This window comes from Populus alba, chromosome 16 (genome assembly GCF_005239225.2).
Source record: "Populus alba chromosome 16, ASM523922v2, whole genome shotgun sequence".
Lineage (NCBI taxonomy): Eukaryota > Viridiplantae > Streptophyta > Magnoliopsida > Malpighiales > Salicaceae > Populus > Populus alba.
This window is the reverse complement of record NC_133299.1, coordinates 11,235,409-11,256,325: the sequence shown is the minus strand read 5'-3', so window position 1 is coordinate 11,256,325 and position 20,917 is coordinate 11,235,409. Positions and strand designations below refer to the sequence as shown.

Here is a 20,917-nt window from a genome sequence, read left to right as displayed (position 1 = left end):
TAAATATTTGTTTTATTTAAAATCATTTACAAAATCAAAATGTTTTTTCAACTTCATCCTTCTTTAAATTTTGCATCTATCATTATTGGTTCTGATAATTCTTTTTATTATTATTTATTTTATTTTTTAATTTTATCATTCATTGTTTTATTTCATTTAATATTCATATTATATTTAATTCTTATTCTTTTGATTATTATTTTATCATTTTCTTGATTTATTTTATTTTTTAATTTCATCATTCGTTGTTTTATTTAATTTAATTTTTATATCAAATTTGATCCTTATTCTTTTAATTTTTATTTGTTTTATTTTTAAATTTTGAATGATTAGGGATTTTCTTTTGTGATTTTCTGGGTTTGTATTTTATGGGGTAACCAGGTCTCTGATTCAGGTCATGAGTTTTAAAAATTAGCCTAATTTTAATTTGATTTTTAAAAGTTTTTTTTAATTGATTTTTTTAAATTTTATTATTTAATATTATATTATTGGTCCTTTAATTTTATGAGTTTTGTCATTTTTGTTTTATGGAATTACGCGATTTTATTTTCTTGAAAAACAAATAGCAAGTTACCTGTCACTGGTTTACGCTTGCTTTCTCCCTCTCCCTCTCTAGCCCCTTCCTTTTCTTTTTAATGATAAAAAATGGGTTGCTAAAAATAGTATATTTCATTGGAATATACATTAAAATAACTATATTTATGCCATTTAAAATTTTATATCAACCTCTTTAAATGGTTTTTATCGTTGGAGATGCTTTAAAAAAGCCGATGCCGCTTGCATTTCGATCGGTTAAAGGGAGGTCTAATCCTCATTTATTATGGGGACAGAGGACATGTTCATGAGCGTGTTTGGTAGTGTGATAGCGATTGCTTTTCACATAACTTTTCATGCCGAAATACATGTCAATGATATTTTTTTTTATTTTTTAAAAATTATTTTTGATATAAAGCACATCAAAATGATCTGAAAAGTACAAATCATATTAAATTTTAACAATTATTTTTTTTTCAAATTTGATGGGAACGCGGTGTACCGCATTCCCAAAATATGGACATACTCTTCAAAAACGTGCTGTAATAGACATTTATGTTTAGTTTTCATCATTAATTATACACAATCATACAACTCAGAATATGTACGACTTTTGTAATTAACCTTTTTTTTTTTTTTTTTTTTTATCTTCAAGTTGTCCAAAATTATAAATAATAAGTATATTGTTAACTATACTGATTCTTGTATATATTAAAAACAATTTAATTTAAAATTTTAATTTTTTCAGGGGAAGTTTGAAAATATTTATATTATTTTTTATTATATATTTTTAAGTAAAAAAAATTTCAACTTGAAACTTGAATATATATATAATATTTATCAAATTAAATAAAAATAGTAAGGTTTAAACTTGTAACTACTTAATCAACAAAACTCTAATAAAATATTAAAGAATCAATTCAATATAAAAATTTAAATTTTTAAATAATATTTCAAGATATTATTTATATTATTATTTAACATCACGGAATAGTAATCCTATATGAATTCAAGGCAATGTAAGTAACCTTGAATTTCAAGATAAAATCATTTTCTTTTTCTTGTTCTATCCTAAATATTACTATGCAACTAAACTGAGACAATTTGATAGCACCTTCACCTCATTGACAAGTTTATTATCATCTGCCTTTCAACTTCAACGGCTTTAAAAAACAATTCTTTTTCACAGACCGGGACTCTCAAACCAAATATTATTCAATTAATCTCAATTCAATTAAATTTAGTTTAATTAACCACCTTAAATTTGCAGGAGTCACGTAATAAAGACCTAAGAATCATAAATATTAGAATATATCATGAATCTTACCAACCAACGGTGAAAATTAAATCCATAAATAAAAAAACCAAGGGTTTATAATTTATATACCACAATTACCGAATTAGGGACTAAAAAGTATAACTATATAAACAACGTATACTGACAAGTAATAGTTGTTGAGGATAATTAGAAGCCGCGTGTGGCGCATACTCTAGGATGAAAGACTTTGCGTGGCGCGTGCAAGAGCCTACATTATAAAAAAAAAAAGTTATCTCCTATACCTTTGATTTATTGGAAGTCCTAATATTTTTTATAAAAAAACTTAAAGTATACAAGTTATTTTAATATGCTTTTTACATAAAAAAATTAAAAATATAAATTAAAAATTTATTTAGATATCTAATTAAATAAATTAATAATTATGTATGTAAATAAACTAAAACAAATCGTTAATAATAATTAAAGGAGAAACTAGAAAAATTGAGAGATTGATGTAAATTAAAATATTTGATCCTAAAAAATAAAATATTTATTGTTTGTGTCTATTGAATTTTTTTTATTAGAATAAATAAAATATAATACAAAATAGATACGAAACCAAGTGAATATAACAAAAGGAAAAAGATTTATACAAGATCAGACATATTAGAAATATTATTTCAGAATAACTATTTTTTTATAAAATAAAACTTATTTGTATAAAATAAAATAACAATTCTTCAAAAGTTAAATACAAAACAAAACAATTTTAAAAAAAAAACTATATCCAAAAACGACATGAAAAACTCGTGGTCTAAGTTATGAGATCCGAGATAAGCCGATAGAAAACAAATTGAAGATAATCATAAAACTAATTTTTTTATAAAAATATAATTTAAAATCATAAAATAAAATGATGAAAAAAATGATCCTTAACTATATTAACTCTTAAAACTTGTGACCCATATCATTATTTAGAATCATAATAAATAGGAAAATTATGAAGCCCAATCCCAAACAAATTAGATGTTCAAGGATGAAACTTGGAAAAAAATCAATCAAACTAAAAATTATAATTAAAATAATGAAGGTGAAAATAAAAATAAAAAATAGATTAGAGGGCATCCAGATATTTAAATTTGAGGGTTAATTTGAAAAGAAAAAAAAACTTTAACAAAAAAAAAATCAAAAGAATGGGGGCTAAATTGAAAAAAAATAAAACAACATAAAATTTTATTGAATGATGAAATTAAAAACCAATAAAACTTTAACAAAAATGCCAAGAAAAAAAAATCAAAATAATAAGAAACAAATTGAAAAAAAAAATGATAAATGACAAATTGTAATTTAAGGACTAAATTGAAAAGATAATTTTTTTTTTCTAAACAGGCCAAAGATGAAAATAAGCAATTAAAAACATACGGACTGAAATTGAAAAACAAAAAGAAAAAAAGATAGACATGTACTTTTATGAAAGAGAGAAAAAAAATGAAAGAGGAAAAAAAAATGATTGTTGGTGACAAACCACCCATCATCCTTCATCACACGCCACACTAGGAGGTTGTGCTTCAAAGGACATGGCAGAAGGCCATGTTTGACAACTAGGTGGTGTCACACGTGCTATCTTAAAGGTGTAGACACTACTCACGTGTTGGCGTGTAACAAACAAATGCCAGAAGCTTTTTGAAATTAAATATTATAAAATCAAAATAAAAATATCAAAACATCTCTCATAAACCTAAAAATTACAAATAAACTCATGTGAATGACAAAAATACCTCTAAATACACACTTTATTTTTTTTGCCTTTTTAAGGACAAGGACGTATTTTAACTATAGCATAAAAAGGAAAAAACTCTTTGTCAATAGCTCTAGGTTTTTTTTACCTTAGGAGAAAGAAGTATTTTTATTATTCTAAAGCTTGTGAAAAAATAAAAAAAAATTCTTGGTCAACAATTTTAAATTTTGTTGACTTCTAAGATAAAAACATAATTTTACTATGTAAAAAATTTAGAGAAAACTTAGATGCTTCGAATGATCTTTTAATGACTAATAAACCACTGGAAAAGATGAAATTATCAGCACAACCAAGGCTCTTGTTTGTTTACTCAAAAGCAAAATAGTCATTTTATCGTAGAAATCCATAATAACATGTGTCTATTGCAACAATAAAATAACTACGTCTTATAAAATTTATGTTAATATATATAAAACACATAACAAGAAAGTAAAATAAAACAAAATAAAAACAAAAATATGTGCTTTGACAACTTGGATGCACTAAGCTTTGGTTCGTCTAACCCATTACAACAAAAACTAAAAGGTATCAGTTTGTGGATTGAAGTAGTGCATTTTTTAATAACTTTCACTTTGATCCTCAAACTTTTATTTTACACGATTGAATCATTTTGACCTAAATTAGCCCCCAATTACACATTTTTTAGGAGGGAGGATTGAATTGAAAGCTAAGGGATTGAAGTAAAACTCTCGAGTAACATGGGGGGCGGGTTGAAAGTTTGGTTGAAACATTCATTTTAATCCCCTATATTTTTTAGATATTAAGTGACTAGTTTCTTGAATTTGAAAACAATATATTTTGGTACATAACTTCATTATTTTTTTCTAGTTCTTTTCTATTGGGAGGGGAGAGTGACGCTTGGTTTCGACCTAAAGAGAGAAAGTAGTCGTTGAGGAAGATTTTGGCCACCAAAATAGTTAATTTTTATGTCAAAAGGTTTCATATGATGAGGGGATTATATTTATGTTTTTTTTTTTTTTTTTTACCTTGAAAACACCTAAAACAAACGAATCTGAGCCCAAGAAGAATTTTTATTTAAGGTGGATTTCGCCCCATTAAAATTTTTTTTAAAAATAAAGGCTCGTGCACGGACCGTTGCTTCATTGGGCTAAGCATTGGGCCTGGCTTACCATGCCTTGTAGCTTCTTGCCTGGTTCTTTTTTTTTTTTTAAAAATAATAATGCATTATTTTGTATATTTTTTCAAATAAATTTTTTATTTATATTTTAATTAGATTGTGATTATTTTTAAATGATATTGGGTGTGTGTAATTTTTAGAGAGGTAAGTATGATTCATTTGTGGTTTTTTTCTTAATTTTATATAGATTAATTTTTTTAATATTGATTTTTTTATAAAATTTTTCATATGTGCAACCTTGCATTGTTTTTTTATATAACTATTGTTCAATAAATTTTATGTGTATTTCGATTTCTATTATAAATTTTATTAAACATAAATAAGTAAGTTACCCGTGTTGCGATATTAGATATCTTGATCTTCATTTTTTGCTTGGTTTACTCAATTTTTTTTTTATTATTGTTGATGATTTTTTCCCATTACTTTACACAATGGTTATTGGGTTGATAAATCCATAAGTTTTTCAATTTATATCTAAGAGTTTTTTTGCTATATCTATGCAGAATTTATTAGAGGAAACTATTTGGCCAATGCATGCTCAAGAAAGTTTAAAGAGTTTAGATGCTATTAGAGTGTGTTTGGCAGTGTGGTAGCGGTTGCTTTTCAAATAGCTTTTCGTGCCGAAATACGTGCCAATGATTTTTTTTATTTTTTAAAAATCATTTTTAACATCAGCACATCAAAACGATCCAAAAAGTACAAACCGTACTCAATTTTAGCAAAAAAGAAAATTCAAAATTTGGCGAAACGCAGGTTGAAACGCACATCCAAACACTCTCTTAAGTTATTTTCTCTTGGGGAAAAAATTTACCTTATATAGCGAGTATTTAAGGTATATACCATACTCCTTCTATACATTGGGTTCAGACACATTGATAGATACATAAAACATTTTTGTAGACACTTAACTAAGTTATTCAAATCTTTGCAGTATCAAGGAATTGACAAGCATTTGTTACTCTTTACTTGCTAACAGTTACTGGGATTTCAATTCTTAACTAAAATTTGGTCTTCCATACTCTTTTTGTTCATCATGCCATTTTTTATTTTGAGTTACTCAAACAATACCTATGTTAAATTAATGTTCCTTTACATTTTACAATTTGATTCTTATATGAAATTCAAGATAATTTAAGCAAGTTTTTTGCATATTACTTATTTATTGCTTGAAAGCTAAATTATATACATTTTAATGCTATCAGCTCTTTATTGCATGCTTAGAAAGTGTTTTTTCTTCTTCTTTCAATTATCTAACAATTAAAAGCAGTGCGTGTTTCTAGAAGTAGGTTAAGGTAACGCACATGCAACCTATCTAGTTTTTATTTTTTTAAAAAATCTAAAAATAGAAAGTATTTTACACAATTATAAAATCTAATATATATTGTAAAAAATTGGACGATAACAAAAATTATTGAGTTGCGAGACGATATCCTTTATTGGTCCGACAACTTCAATACCAACATCATGGATGGTACTTAGAAAAACCCATACTGAGTTGTTCATAATTTCTAGCTGAAGAGAAATGCAAAGGGGTGATGGCTTGAATGTCAACAATGAGAAGGTTGATGGGGAATGTGTCAGCTATATTATTTTTCTAAAGTCAGTTCAGTTCAATGGGCTGAAGGCCTAAAGCCTAGAGATTATAAAGAATAGCTAATTGTTGTGGGCATCTTTTGAAGTGACTGTTAGACCTTGGAACTATGTCAGCCTTTTCTAGCCCAATTAGTAGGCCTAGGCCTGATACTACAAAAAAGTTAATTACATATAGTAATTCAAGGGCAGTAGAAAACGATCAATGGTGGCTAGCAAAACCTCACACCCAACTTTATTGCGAGGCCGTGCTCGACGGTGTTGTTTCTGGCAAATAGGGTTTGATAACTTTGGTTTGGTACGCCAACGAGGACAAGTCGAACTACTCCATTCATTTCCACATGTGAGAATCAGAAACGAGTAAGACCAAATTAGTAATTTTTTTTGAAAAAAAACACGGTTTCTTAAAAATCTTGGAAGAATGATAAAAGTTAAAAAACTATCTAAGAAATAGAAAATGTTAAGTATAACCATGTTTTTTAATATCATTTTTATACACAACTATAGTCATTTTTCAAAACACATGTGATAAATACAACAAATATTTAACAAATGTTTGTTTCTCTTCGGGTGAGAAAGTACCATAATTATTTGAATACTGATTGATTGCTTCTTCATAATTCTCGGTTGCTTTAAATAAGCAAAACATCTGTGGTCGTTGTTTGATCCAGTGATGATCAATAACCACTTGTGGTGTCAGTAGAACTTCCCCGTCATCATTGAAGGATGGTATCTCCATGTTGTGGTCATTAGCATCTATGTTGGTGTTGAACCGTTTGAGCAGAGAGACATGGAGTATTAGATGAATATGTGACTTTACTGGTAAATGGAGTTTGTAAGTGACGAGTTCGATTTTTTCTAGAATTTCATAAGGTCCATAGAAGCAACTGGCAAGTTTCTGGTATTCTCTCTTAAAAACTGCATGTTAGTGATATAAATGGAGTTTCAGAAGGACTAAATCACCAATATCAAATGAGACATCTCTTCTTTTTTTTATCTGTGATTTGTTTCATCCGATTAACTGAGCGTGCCAAGTTGACTTTGAGCTGTTGGAGTAATTCATCACGGTCCGTTAACTGCTGATCCACTTCATGCACTGCGCGATAGTCCTTCATTGTATGATGGAATAGTGGGTGGAAGCCGGCCATATAGTGCCTGAAAAGGAGTCATTTCGGTTGAGATGTGGTATGTTGTATTGTACCAATATTCTGCTCAAGGTAAGTAGAAGCTCCACTTTTTTTTCCATTGGTGGACAAAGCATCGTAAATATTGTTCAACGCATCGATCGACAACCTCGGTTTGGCCATCTGTTTGCGAATGATACGTGGAGCTGAGCTGCAATTTTGTACTTAACATCTTGAAGAACTCCTGAAAAAATACCACCCGATATAAAATTGAACATGCAACAGTGAAAAAAATACCGGATTTATATAAAATACCACCCGATATTTTTTTCACTGTAAAATTTTTTTTTCTGTCGCACGTGTGCGGCGGCGCGGCGATCGTCCACCATCAAGGAAAAATCGGAATATTTATGCCTTGAAAATAGGGAGGGACAAGGAATTCTTGTCTCTACAAGTGAAAATATGGACTGGGAGTCGCCACCTAGTATTCTGGTTACTAAGAACCTTAATTGGTCTTTAGAGATCGGGTACGGAGACTGGTTGCGTAAAGGGAAGGTATTAGCACCCCAACTACGCCCTACCTAAGGTAGGCTGCATTGTTTTAATGTCTGATAACATCTAAGATCGTGTTTGTGATTTTTAATATTATTGTTCGTTTATGGTTTTAAGAAAAGTCCTCCTTTGTAAGGAGATCCTTTATCTTTATCGGGTAAAAAAAACTGACTATTCGAAGTCGTCAAAAGAAAATATCTTTTTATATCAGGAATACGATTTACGTATAAATTCATAATCCCTGATACTAAAATCAAACAAAATAAAATATTTTGTTGTTTTTGAGATTTTGGCCAATGTTCTCTTGACTTTAATAAACTGGTTATTAAAGCCAAAATGCATGCTAAAATATTGTTTTTTGACATATGAAAAATACGATATGATATTTTAGATTTGAAACACTTGGCCGTATGCACAAAAACATTTTTTTCTTTTTTTTTTAATTTTTTTTTTGTATTTTTAGAAGTTGTTGCTGAAAACCGGGTATTTTAATACCGGATTTGTATAAAAATACCGCCCGATATTAATCAAAATAACATAAAAAACTACGCAGACAAATTATAAAATGCTGAAACAAATATTTTTGATTTTTTTTGCATGTGTGAACAGTACCGTATGAACAGTGGGCTGTGAACAGTACCGCTCCACGAAAATCGGGTATTTTAATACTGGATTTATATTTTTACGATGTAAAATACCACCCGATATTAAAACAAAATGTGTTGGACAAATTATACAATTTTGTATGTATATATATATATATATATATATATATATATAAACAATTGAAATGGGCCGGACCATAAGCAAAGGGAGGCAGAGGCGGGGCAGCGTGATGGCGTACCTGCGGTGGCGTCGAGGCGGTGCTGCTGGCGGCGTTGGCTGTCGCGGTGGTTCCAGCGGCGGTCCTCCTTCTTCATCTTTCTCTCTGTTGCTCCTGCTTCTTCTTCTTATTCTTTTCGGTTTTTTCTTCTATTCCCTTCTCTCTCTTTTCTTCTCCTCTTCGTTTATGTCCTCTCTCCTATTCTCCCCTCTCTTCCCCCCTTTCTTCTTCTCTTCCTCCCCTGTTTTTATAGGCGAAAAACAGGGGAGACGTGGCTGGGGCGGCCACTATGTTGCTGCCCCTCCAATGTTCGTCCAACATGTGGAAATATTTGGGCAAGTGGTGTCCTTGTTTCGGCGTCTTTTTGAGCAAAAGAAGGAAAGAAAGTAGGCGAAAAGGGAGAAGAAAAATCTTCTTCTTCCCCTGCCTCGCGCGTCCAGGGGAAGAAGAAGACCTACAGTGCCGTCAAAACAACACCGTTTTGGGCTTCTTTTTTTTTTTTTTTGTGGCAACAGTGAATGAAACGACGCCGTTTTGGTCAAAACGCGCCGTTTCATTTAAAAGGAAAAGGAGCCAAAACTCGATAGATTCAAATTTTGGCCCTCCATTTGCGCGTGTTTTACAATTTAGTCCTTGGTCTCGGATTTCATCAATTAAGTCCCTAATTGGCCATTAAACTTCAATATTTATGCAATTAAGCCCCTGATTTGACCAAATTAACTTCCAAAAATTATAATTTGACCCCAGAAAATTAATTTCTTCTAATTAAAGCCCAAATTAACTCCAAAATCAATTTTTCTTGCAATTAAACTCTCCATAAATTCAATTAAACCTTCAATAAAATTTAATTGAGTCCATAAACTTCTAATTTTGCATTTTTCTTCTTTGAATTGAATTTCTTTATCATCGGGGCTCTCATCAGTCAATGATATATTGTCAAAAATTAATTTTTATATTTTTTGAAAATCCTCAATCAATTTTTGAGCATTTTTAGGGCGCTCTGACATTTTTTTCACTGTTATATTTTTTGATGATATATTTTTTTGAATTTTTTTGAATTTTATTATTTTTTATGTGGGGACCCAAAAATGGGTTACAACAGTAAATATTGTTCAACGCATCGATCGACAACCTCGGTTTGGCCATCTGTTTGCGAATGATACGTGGAGCTGAGCTGCAATTTTGTACTTAACATCTTGAAGAACTCCTGCCAGAAATGGCTCACAAAAACTAGATCATGGTCGCTGACTATAAACTTTGGCATGCCATATAGCTTCATAACACCTTTCACAAGTTTCTCTGTAACACTTTTAGCTGTAAAAGGATGTTTTAAGGGAAGAAAATGAGCTGATTTGTTAAGCCTATCAACGACTACCATGATGGTATCCTTGCCCTGGGAAGCGGGTAAGCGCTCGATGAAATCAAGTGTAATGTCATCCCATACTTGGAAAGGAATGGGCAGTGGTTGGAGGAGACTTGTGGGTGCCCATGTGTCTGACTTGGTTTTTTAGCACACCACACAATTCTTGATATATTCTTGGACCGATTTATGCATTCCTGGCCAATAGAATTGTTGCCCCAGTTTTTTATATGTGCGCAGAACACCAAAGTGGCCGCCAACCTTGGTATCATGCATTTCGTGCAGCAGCTTTGCACATAGGGTAGAGTCTGTAGGGACAATGACTCGTTCCTTGTAACGAAGTAAACCATTTCACCACACAAAGTGACTGTGTAATTGATCCGCGATTACCTGACTCATGGATTGTATATATAAATCTATCTTTGCCACCTGTTTAATTTCTTCCTCCAAAGTAACCTGAGAAACAAAAAGATGGTGAGGAACAGGACTACCTTGTTTGCGAGAGAGAGCATCGGTTGTATAATTTTCACGTCTAGGATGGTATGTGATCTCATAGTCATAGCCTAAGAGTTTGGCTTCCCATTTTTGCTACTCTAGTGTGGTGATACGCTGTTTTAACAAAAATTTTAGGCTGCGTTGATCCGTCTGAATATAAAACTTTCAGCCTAAAAGATATGGCCGCCACAAACGTATAGCTTCAAGGATGGCCAGCATCTCTTTAGCATAAGTAGACCAAGATTTTTTTGCCACCCCATAAATGCAACTGTGCGCCAATACCATCACCGGATGCATTAGTTTCTACAGTGAAGACATCTTTAAAGTTGGGCATTGCTAGCGTTGTGTAGTTGTCATGGCTTGTTTGAGTGCAAGGAAGGCATTTTCAACTTCTTCATGCCAGCCAAATTGGCCTTTTTTAAAGAGATTGTTGAGAGCCCACACCACAATGCTATAATTTTTGACAAACTTCCTATAATATCCTATCAACCCTAATATCCCATGAAGCTGTGAAATATTAGTAGGTCATGGTCATGCCACCATTGCTGCAATTTTATTTTCATCTACCTTCACTCCATGATTGGTGATTATGAGCGCTAAGTACTCCAGCTCTTATTAGCCAAAAGCATACTTGCTAGTTTTAACAAAGAATTGTTGTTGTTGTAATATCTCAAAACTCTGCCTTATATGCATCAAATGCATGTCCCACGTAAGACTATAGACTAATATGTCATCGAAGAAAACCAATATAAATTTTCAAAAATGAGGTTGAAATATAAAATTCATGATAGCTTGAAATGTAAAGGGTACATTACACAACCCAAATGGCATAACCAAGTATTCATAATGTCCCTTGGGAGTGTGGAAAGCAATTTTTGGAATATGCATAGTATTAACCTGTACCTGGTGATACCCAGCTCGAAGATCAAGCTTTGTGAAATATGAAGCACTATATAGCTCGTCTAACATATCATCAACTGTAGGAATAGGAAAGTGGTCCTTCACGGTCGTAGCATTGAGTGCCCTATAATCTATACAGAAATGCCATGTTCCATCTTTTTTCTTCAACAACAATACAGGTGATGAAAACGGGTTGGTACTTGGTCTGATAAGGCCAGAATTCAACATTTCGTGAACTTGCTTCTCAATTTCTTCCTTTTGATGGTATGAATAATGATATGGCCAAACATTAATAGGTTTGGTTCCGTCTTTGAGGGAGATGCAGTGATCAACGCCCTTGATGGGTGGTAGACATGTCGGTTCCTTTAAAATTTTTTAGAACTCATGCAAAATAGCCTTTATATCAGGATGAGTTGTCTGGCTGTGTGGCTTTGCAGTACTAACTTGTAGACATATTGCAAAAATGGCATGGTTCTGGTGAATTGCTTTGGCTAATTCAGTGATTGATGGAATTTGTATGCCTTCATCGTCCATTCCTTGTAACCGCCTAAGTTGGTTCTTCCACGGAAATTCCATGGTTAACTGTTTCTAGTTGCAAACCACAGAACCTAGCATTTCCAACCATTGGATTCCCAGGACTAGATCCAATCCTCTAAGTGGAAGAGAATAAAGAGTTAATGAGAATTGAGTGCCTTGCAAGTCCACTCTGACCTCTTCAAAATGCCCCTAGCATTTCAATTTTTCACCATTCACTACCCGCATTATGAAGGTTGTGGTTGGAACCACAAGTATTTGTAATGCATTGGCCAATCTTTCACTAATGAAGTTGTGAGTTGATCAACTGTCGATGAGTACGATGACATCGTTGGACCCTATCCTGGTAGTAATGCGCATGGTCTTGGGTGCATCCCATCCTGTCAACGCATGCAGTGTAATTTCTGATTTGGTGGTTGTCTCAAAATTCTCTTGAATTGGTTGGTCTTCACTTTTATTATCACATAAAAGAGTGTTGTTGCCATCGTACCCTTCCAACATTAGGATTCAAGGCTCGCGACATTTATGTCCTGCAGTAAAACGATCATTGCAATTAAAATATAAATTCTGAGCTCGTCGTTGCTGCATTTCCTCCCAAGTGAGGCGCCAAATGGGATTGGTAGGAACCGTTGGGGCAACTCGATTGAAACTGGGAGGAGGAAGCGTAGATCTTATTGGTGGTGATGGTGCTGGTCTGATAAACCTCCTCTATCTGCTAAGTTGATCATCCTTCATTCAGGCTAGACTGATGGCCTCCTTCAAGGTTTGTGGTTTAAACATGTGTATCCCATTTGTAATCTCAGTTTTTAAGCCACCCATAAATGTAACTACAAAAGCCTTTTGTGTCCATCTGTGTACTCGGTTGCCCAGACGCTCGAATTCTCGTTGGTAATCTCACAGTGAGCCTTCTTGCCTTATTCATGAAAAGGGCCTCATCAAAATCCTTACACTCTGAAGGACCAAAACAAGCCTAGAGTTCATCTTCAAATTTTGCCCATGATAGAACTCGTCCTTCTTCTTCAGTCAACTAGCAAACCCATTGCCACCACTGGTTGGCTTCCCCTTCCAAGTGGTAAGAAGCTAGGGAGACCTTCTGAAATTCTGGAGTATTTTGAAATGCAAAAAATTGATTCACGCGATTAAACCACTATGTGGGATCATCTCCTGAAAATCTAGGAAATTCAAATCGTGCTGTCTTGGAAGAGACAATTAGTCGTCCCCCCAATTCACCTTCACATTGTTGGTTGCCTTGGTTTGGAGGCTCCTGATTTGCAAGCAACACATCAGAAAGTCGGTTAAGCATGTCCTCCAAATATTGCAACCTATCAACCATGCCCAGCTCTATTCGGTGTAGTCCATCTTCTAACTACTCAATGCGTTCCTTATTAGTGCCCATAAGATCTTTTAAATTGCTCTGATACCAATAATAAGTACAACAAATATTTAACAAATATTTGCTGAGAAATATTTGTTTCTCTTCGAGTGAGAAAGTACCATAATTATTTGAATACTGATTGATTGCTTCTTCATAATTCTCGGTTGCTTTAAATAAGCAAAACCGATACAGAAAACTAAAATTAAGGAAAAGCTGGTAGCTTACGATGTGAGTTTACCCATATAAAAACTGAAAGTAACATGTACTAAATAATAAGCGAAACAACTATAACAAACTAAAATAAAAGTGACAGATAAATCACAACTGTAGAAGACCCAATCTTGTATAGAAATCACTTCTCCTCAGCACAATCTTTATCTCTTCTGCATACCTGCATGTCCATATAGATACTGTTCACGTTCAACTATTGTTGCATGGCACATGCAACTAATATTTCACGTTCACATCTTCCCGCGTGCCACATGCAGCTAACATTCACGTCGACACACATACTTAGGATTTGGCCTAATGGCCTTGGCTGATCTACGTGGCTTATCAATATGTCTTTTACAAATTAATTAGCCTAAACAAAAATCAACTCAAGATTCTATAAAGATCCAATAAACAAAAGATGAGATTTAAGATCCAATATATAAGACAGAGAGAGAAGATAAAATGATGTGACAGAAGAGAGAAATAAGAGATAAAAAAAGGGTTACCGGATACATAGTGGCTTTATTTTTACATAACCAATATCGTAAGAAAGAGTGCAACAAGATAATTTTAACCACACCTTGAAAAACCACCAAACAAGTTCGTAAGTAACCATAAATTAATCCCGGACAAAACCCCTAATCAATTAAGACCTCGTTTGGTGGTCTTCAATATATAAATGGAATCATCTTGTCATAATCTTTATATCAGTATTGTTGTGTTGAAAATAGAGTATTGATGTAATCCTTGTAACTTATTATTTCTTTTTTTTTTTCTTTTTCTCATGCCACATTAACTTACATTTTTTTTATATCATTTGGATCTTAAATGTTATTTTTTGGTTATTAAGTATTTATAAAATTTTAGATTGAACCTCATACATAATAATAATTAATTTAAATAAACTATAACTCTAAAATTTTAATAATAGTTATATTAGAATTGTGTTATTTTCATAATATTTTTTCTAACCCGTGCGTGTGATTTTTCTAAAACTTTTATCGAAATATTGTTAGAACGGTAAAAGGACCAAAATTAGTCACACATCAGCCAATCAAAGACCACGGCCCCACGTGATAAGGGGTTGACATTTTAGAAAACCGACACGAGGATTATATTATATGGAGTAGAGTATTTGGTTCAAAACAAGTTAACCTGCGCCCACTTCACTACTCTCTTTCGGCCTTGCTTGCAGATTGCGACAAAGCAAACCTAAGCCCACTCTGACAGTCAACCACAGCTTTGTCCTTAAGCGTGCCATTTCTAGAACTCACAAAAGTCAAAGCCAAATAGAGACATAACTTCCCTCACTTTGAAGCGACCACTCAAATTCTACCTAAATCTGGCTAAATGTGATCATGTGAAGTGCATTTTGACGGTGAATTCTCACCACTTCCTCCTCCTCGCAAAGACTGTCTTAAAGGAAATTGATGCTTATGATAACATAGATTTTTCTTTTTCCAAAACTTCTTTTTTATCCTTACTTTAATCTTTAATTGAAATAATGTCTAATGATCTTAGGAGTCAACTCCTTAAAGATCAACTACTTTACATTACTTTTATGGAGTTTAGAGTTAAGGGAACATGAAATTGCAGTAGAGATTTTGTCCTGCCTTTTGAAAAAAAGGCATAAACAACCATGTAAAATTTGATCATAACACCTTAATTCATCATCATATCATATATATCATGCTTTATTTATTGACTTGTTTTAAACAAAAGTGTTCTGTAACATCTAATATTTATCTGTTAATTATATTTTACTTGTAGATTTAATAAATTTCAATAAAATTAATAATGATTGTGATGATTAAACTATAAAGAAATATAATAATATTTTAATAGGCTTTCATGAGGTTAGTTTATATCAAACTTGAACTATAATGTTATGGAATCTTGAGTTTTTTTTATAATGAAAATTTTGTTTGTGATGAAGTATCTATCAAAAATATAGGATTTAGAATTGTAATTAATTAATTGCTCTACCCTTTAGAATTGTAGCTTGCTTAGTTTTTTTGTTTTTTGTTTTTTTTTAAATTATACTAAGTGTATTTCAATTAGTTGCTTTTGTTAGCATGCTATTCTTTTATATTTTTTTTTTATTAAAAAATTAATTTTTTTAGCAAAAGTATATTAGTAAAAGAGATTTGCATTATTTATCATTTTGACCTAGATACAAGGAGATGCTAGAGTGATTTGTAGTGAATATTTTTTAGTTTTCCTGAGTCAATCTAGATATTAACACATGAGCTAGCTTCTTAGCTAGATCAATCCCAAATCGAGTTATATAACTATAGAACCATCCAACAACTAATAATGCATGCTCAACTGCCATAAAGTTAAAGTATTTAAGAGAGAATGTTACCAAACGACAACACTTGATCAGAATTGATAACTTAGATTATTCATGTAAAATCTCTCTCTCTCTGAAGTTAATTAATGGAGATGTATAATTTGTATTGATTCTTTAGTGGTTGACTCTCGCATGGGTTGAACAAGGGTCGTGGGACAGGTAGATTAGGTTCCCCTTAATTCATCTATCCCCTCGAAACAAGAGTACAAGACAGAGAAGACAGAAAATGAAATTTCAAGGAAACACAAACGTGCAAGAGATTAGTTCTGCAAACGAAAAAAATGGCGAAGCGATCAATCATTTTCACATAATGAAACGACACCACTCTACAATCAACCACCTTTCCACAGAAATTTTTACATGCTCAAGAGCATCATAATTTCTCCCTCTGGATGGTAGATACTGTCGATACAGACGGTAGAATTCTTGCAGAAGTCAAAGCAGATGATAACATACAAGATAGCAAGACAGCTCTTCTTTTTTGTTTTTTTCCCCCTTCTCTCCAACAAAAAAACAAAGTAAAATATTGCTTTAAAGGTCAAGAGGGCACGTAGAGGTCACAAATTATTCATCTTCATCCACTCCACTCTCCTCTCCTCCTCCCAAACCTCTCTCTTGCTCACTTCTCTTATCACTTGCTAGCTCTCAGTTTCTTGTGCTGTGAGGTAGACGTAGAGAGCGGGCATGGAAGGAGAAGTAAACAGTAGTAGTTGGTTTAGTGAGAGTGAAGAAGACGAGCTCGTGAGAGAGCTCCTTGATGATGCATCCCCTTTCTTTTTCTTGCCGGAGGAAAGAAACCAATCCAAAGCAGCAAGTCTCCCTCCAAGGAATGAAGAAGCTATGAACCAGCTCATTTCCAAAGTCTATTCAGGGCCAACAATGCAAGATATTGAGAATGATTTGTCGATGACAAGCCGAAGAGACCAACCCCAGCCAGTTTCACAAGCCAGGTTTGGAATCGATCCCCTGTAGATTAATTATCCTTAAATAAAGTTGAATTCTATATATAAACCTATAAATTAATCAAGGTCTTGTTAAATATTTATTATATATATATATTCCCAGATTCTCATTGTTGCAAAAGGGTTTGAGTAAGATTGAGAACAACAGGTACACTGTAAAACTGAAGAGCTGTGACAATGGTGTTGCTGGTGATGGTTATAAATGGAGGAAATACGGGCAGAAGTCTATCAAGAATAGCACACATCCCAGGTAACTAATCAACCATCTCCTTAATCTTCTTTTCTTTACAGTTGATACAATCACTTCTAACTCTGATGAATTAACAGTTACTGCAGTATATAATTCCATAGCTTCGCTGACTGTTAGGATCAATCATCAGATGAAGAACATGTATTCGAATTTAGAATTTTGTTGATTTGTTAGCCAGCAATAGTTTCTAAAACATCACCTTCTCAGGGTTCCGTCACCAGCTTAAGGAGTTCTAGTATAATATCCAAAGGATGACAGAAATTTGGAAATCTTCTCTGGTCAAATGCGAGGGAAGTCAATCCACCATAAAAAAAACAAAAAAATCAATAACAAAAGCATGAATTTACTGTTTTTTTTTTTTTTTTTGCTGTGGAGAGTTCTATATATCTCACAGCAAACACAAAAGCATCACTGAATTGCTGTTCTAATTTCTTTCCTTTTATTATAATCAGACCGTGTATCAAACAAATACAATTTCTTTTTTTTTTTCTTTGTGTAAGTTAAGTAAGTCTCTAATATGTCTCAACGATCTAATGATATTTGTTAATATATTATCTTACCAATTTTTCCTAATCAATTTAACATAATCATATTTTTCATTTAAGAAATATCCTCGAGCTATATTATAATTAAAAACATTTTTTATTTTTTAAAAACAATATATTTATTTGCTACACTTTTGATGGTTGGGTAACTTTTTTTTCTTAAAATAGTTTGAGCAATTTTTTTATTCTATCTTTATATAACAGATCAAAACTATTTTCGAAATGAAAAATATAACTCAAATATATATTACAAAAACAAAATATGAATAGTATATAAGAATATAAATATATAAAATTAAAAATATAAGGACATACTAAAAATTTGTTTAAATTATATAAGTACATATTAAATAATTTATGTTTGCTTCTTTTAGAAGAAAAAAAAATTCGTGCTAAAGACGGTGGCTACCGCCGGTGACAAACCATAGTTTTGGTACGTTTGTCTAATAACAAAAAAAAACTTGCTAACAACATATATCTTTGTTGTGGCTGGAACAGAAGCTATTACAAGTGCACGAACCCACGGTGCGGTGCAAAAAAGCAGGTGGAGAGGTCCGGCGAGGATCCAGACACGCTCGTCATCACCTACGAAGGGCTCCATTTACACTTTTCTCACCCATTTTTCTTATCGAACCAGCCACAACATTTTGATCCACCTTCCAAGAAACCTAAGAGGACCATTTCAGAGGACGAGTTTCAAGCACATGAAACCCGACAACCACCAGAACAAGGCCAGGAATGCTCCACACATGTGACCAGTTCTGGTTCCCTGCCTAGCTCAAGCACAGCTAATGATTACATGCAAGAATCGGATCTGGAAGCGATGGGTCCTCGAGGGTTGCTTGAAGATGTGGTGCCTTTTATGATTCGAAACCCGTCAAGCTACAATGTGTCTTCTTATTGTTCATCGTCGTCCCATCGTTCTCCCCCTACCTCACCATCTTCCTCCTTGTCTTGGTCTCCCAATCTTTCGCATTCGTGTTTCGATGTTGGCTTAAACACTAGCATTGGGTGAATTGGCAGTGTATAAGTGCGTAAATTGACAATAAAAGATTACTGCCCATGTTTTTTCCTTTTATTCAATCTCTCGACCCCATCGAATTCGAATTCCAGTAACCCAGATTTAGTCAAAGTAAAAAATTGGATCAAAGAAAGCCAAATAAAAAAAAACTGGTTAGGGTGGTTTATTCAGGCTACCTTAATGATAAAAACATTCATGATATCCAGTATCTTATCATTAGTTTTTCTTGCATTATTGGGCATGAGCAGGTTTTTTTTGTAATTAATAATATTTTTTAGAATAATTAACACCAAAAAGTAATCTTTAATAGTAAAAATAATAATTATTTTTTGTAACGGAAGTTAAAATGATATTAATTTTTATTTATTTATTATCTATGTTATATCAAATGTTTCGAATACAAGCTCTTTAATGTCACAAATTCTAATTAAGGGTGCCTTTGGACACATTGCACTATGAACAAAAATATTATAACTACCATCTTTCCGCCAAAAACCAATAAGCTTAGTGTTAGAGGTAGTTTGGTCATTTTCATAGTATTCATTAATCATTATAAAAGTAATGAGGGACAATATTTAAGTCTTTTTAATTTTTAAATAAACATCATAAAATCTATTTTACCCTTGAAAATTAATTTTTTAAGAGGTTGATTAGGGGCATTTTGGCATTTTTAATTTTTTATATGCATAATATAAAAAACTTTATTACACTAATAAGAAAAATTGTTAAAGGGCTACTAAAGGGATATTCATTTTTTTTATATGTTTTTTAAGCATAATATAAAAACTAAATTATCCCTAAAAGTAAAACCTGTCACCCTTACATCTCGAGGCTTTATCATAATTTCAAATTGCTTTTTTAATGGATAACAAGTTTGGCTTTGAGGCTGTTTGGCTTTTTAACATTTTTTATATATATATTTTTAAAAAATCCTACTAATAAACACGCGATGCATGTAATGCCTCCCAACCATCAAACATTGCATTTCCGGGTGACATTTGAAGCAACTCCCAATCCTTTTTTTGTCGGTGTCACGTGTGTATATGAAGGAGTGGTGGTTGAGCTTTGATAAACTTTTTTTTTTCTCTCTTCTCTCTTTTCTCTCTCTTCTCCTTGCCAAAATATAGATGTGTCATTTCATTTGTTTTCTGTTATCATTTTCTTTATTGCTATTTTTTTTAAACTTTCTTTGATTGATTTTTTTTTTTTAATTTCACCTTTCATCATTTGGTTTCATTTAATTTTCACATCAAATATGGTCCTTATTCTTTTAATTGTTGTTGGTTTTTTGTTTTTCTTTTGCTAATTGTTTTTTTTTTTTTTTCAATTTCATCTCTCAACATTTGATTTCAATTTTTTTTATATCAAATTTAATCTTCATTTTTTTTATTACTATTTTTTTTTGTTTTGGATCTTATTTTATTGTATTTTCTTTTCAATTTCATTCATCAATACTTTTCTAATTTAGAATTTTGCTATGTTATTTTTTAGAGTTTGCTTTCTATGTAGTTAGTCTCGGACTCATGACCAAGATCACAAGTTTTGAAAGTTAGCATGAGTTGATTTTGGTTTTCTTAGGGCTCATAACCAAGGTCACAAGTTTCGAAAGTTAGCACAAGTTAACTTTGGTTTTTTTAGGTCGTTAAATTATTGTTTTTCAATTTCTTTCCTCAAAATTTGATTTATCGAAATTGGTTTTCATGTTTCTCTCTCTCTCACTTTCCTTTCTATGCAGTTATTCTAAGCTTGTATCCAAGGTCACAAGGTTAGTGGGTTAACCCAAGTTGATTCGAGTCTTTTTTTTCATTGATTTTTTTAATTGAATTTTCTTATTTTTACCTTTTAACATTAAGTTGTTTGATATTTAAACTTCATGTTATTATTTAATTTGCTTTCAATGAACTTTATAGTTTTTTTTTACATTGTCAGTTTTTTTTTTTCCAGTTTCATTTATTGTCGTTGTATTTTTTTTGGTTTGTATTATTTAAATTAACCAGACTTATTAAATCCAATCAATTCAATAACTTGAGTCTTATTTGTTTTAATTGTTTTGAAAATACTTACGTCATCTTAATATATTTTTTTACCTCAA

The 20,917-nt window shown here is 32.1% G+C and overlaps 1 protein-coding gene across 1 annotated transcript; it reads left to right on the top strand.

Annotated features, from left to right (window-relative positions):
* Nucleotides 1-16,630: 16,630 nt before the first annotated feature.
* On the top strand, nt 16,631-18,893 carry LOC118044968 (probable WRKY transcription factor 49). The gene is made up of 3 exons (XM_035053435.2): nt 16,631-16,997; nt 17,113-17,259; nt 18,303-18,893. Exons 1-3 carry the CDS (start codon nt 16,732-16,734, stop codon nt 18,817-18,819), a joined length of 930 nt encoding a protein of 309 aa, XP_034909326.1. The 5' UTR covers nt 16,631-16,731; the 3' UTR covers nt 18,820-18,893.
* Nucleotides 18,894-20,917: the final 2,024 nt, after the last annotated feature.

Bases quoted from the DNA above. Each gene is read 5' to 3' on its own strand.
- LOC118044968 (XM_035053435.2), top strand. From the start codon at position 16,732: ATGGAAGGAGAAGTAAACAGTAGTAGTTGGTTTAGTGAGAGTGAAGAA. The intron at 16,998-17,112 runs GTTTGGAATCGA...ATATATTCCCAG, and splicing joins CAGCCAGTTTCACAAGCCAG to ATTCTCATTGTTGCAAAAGG. The intron at 17,260-18,302 runs GTAACTAATCAA...TGGCTGGAACAG, and splicing joins AAGAATAGCACACATCCCAG to AAGCTATTACAAGTGCACGA.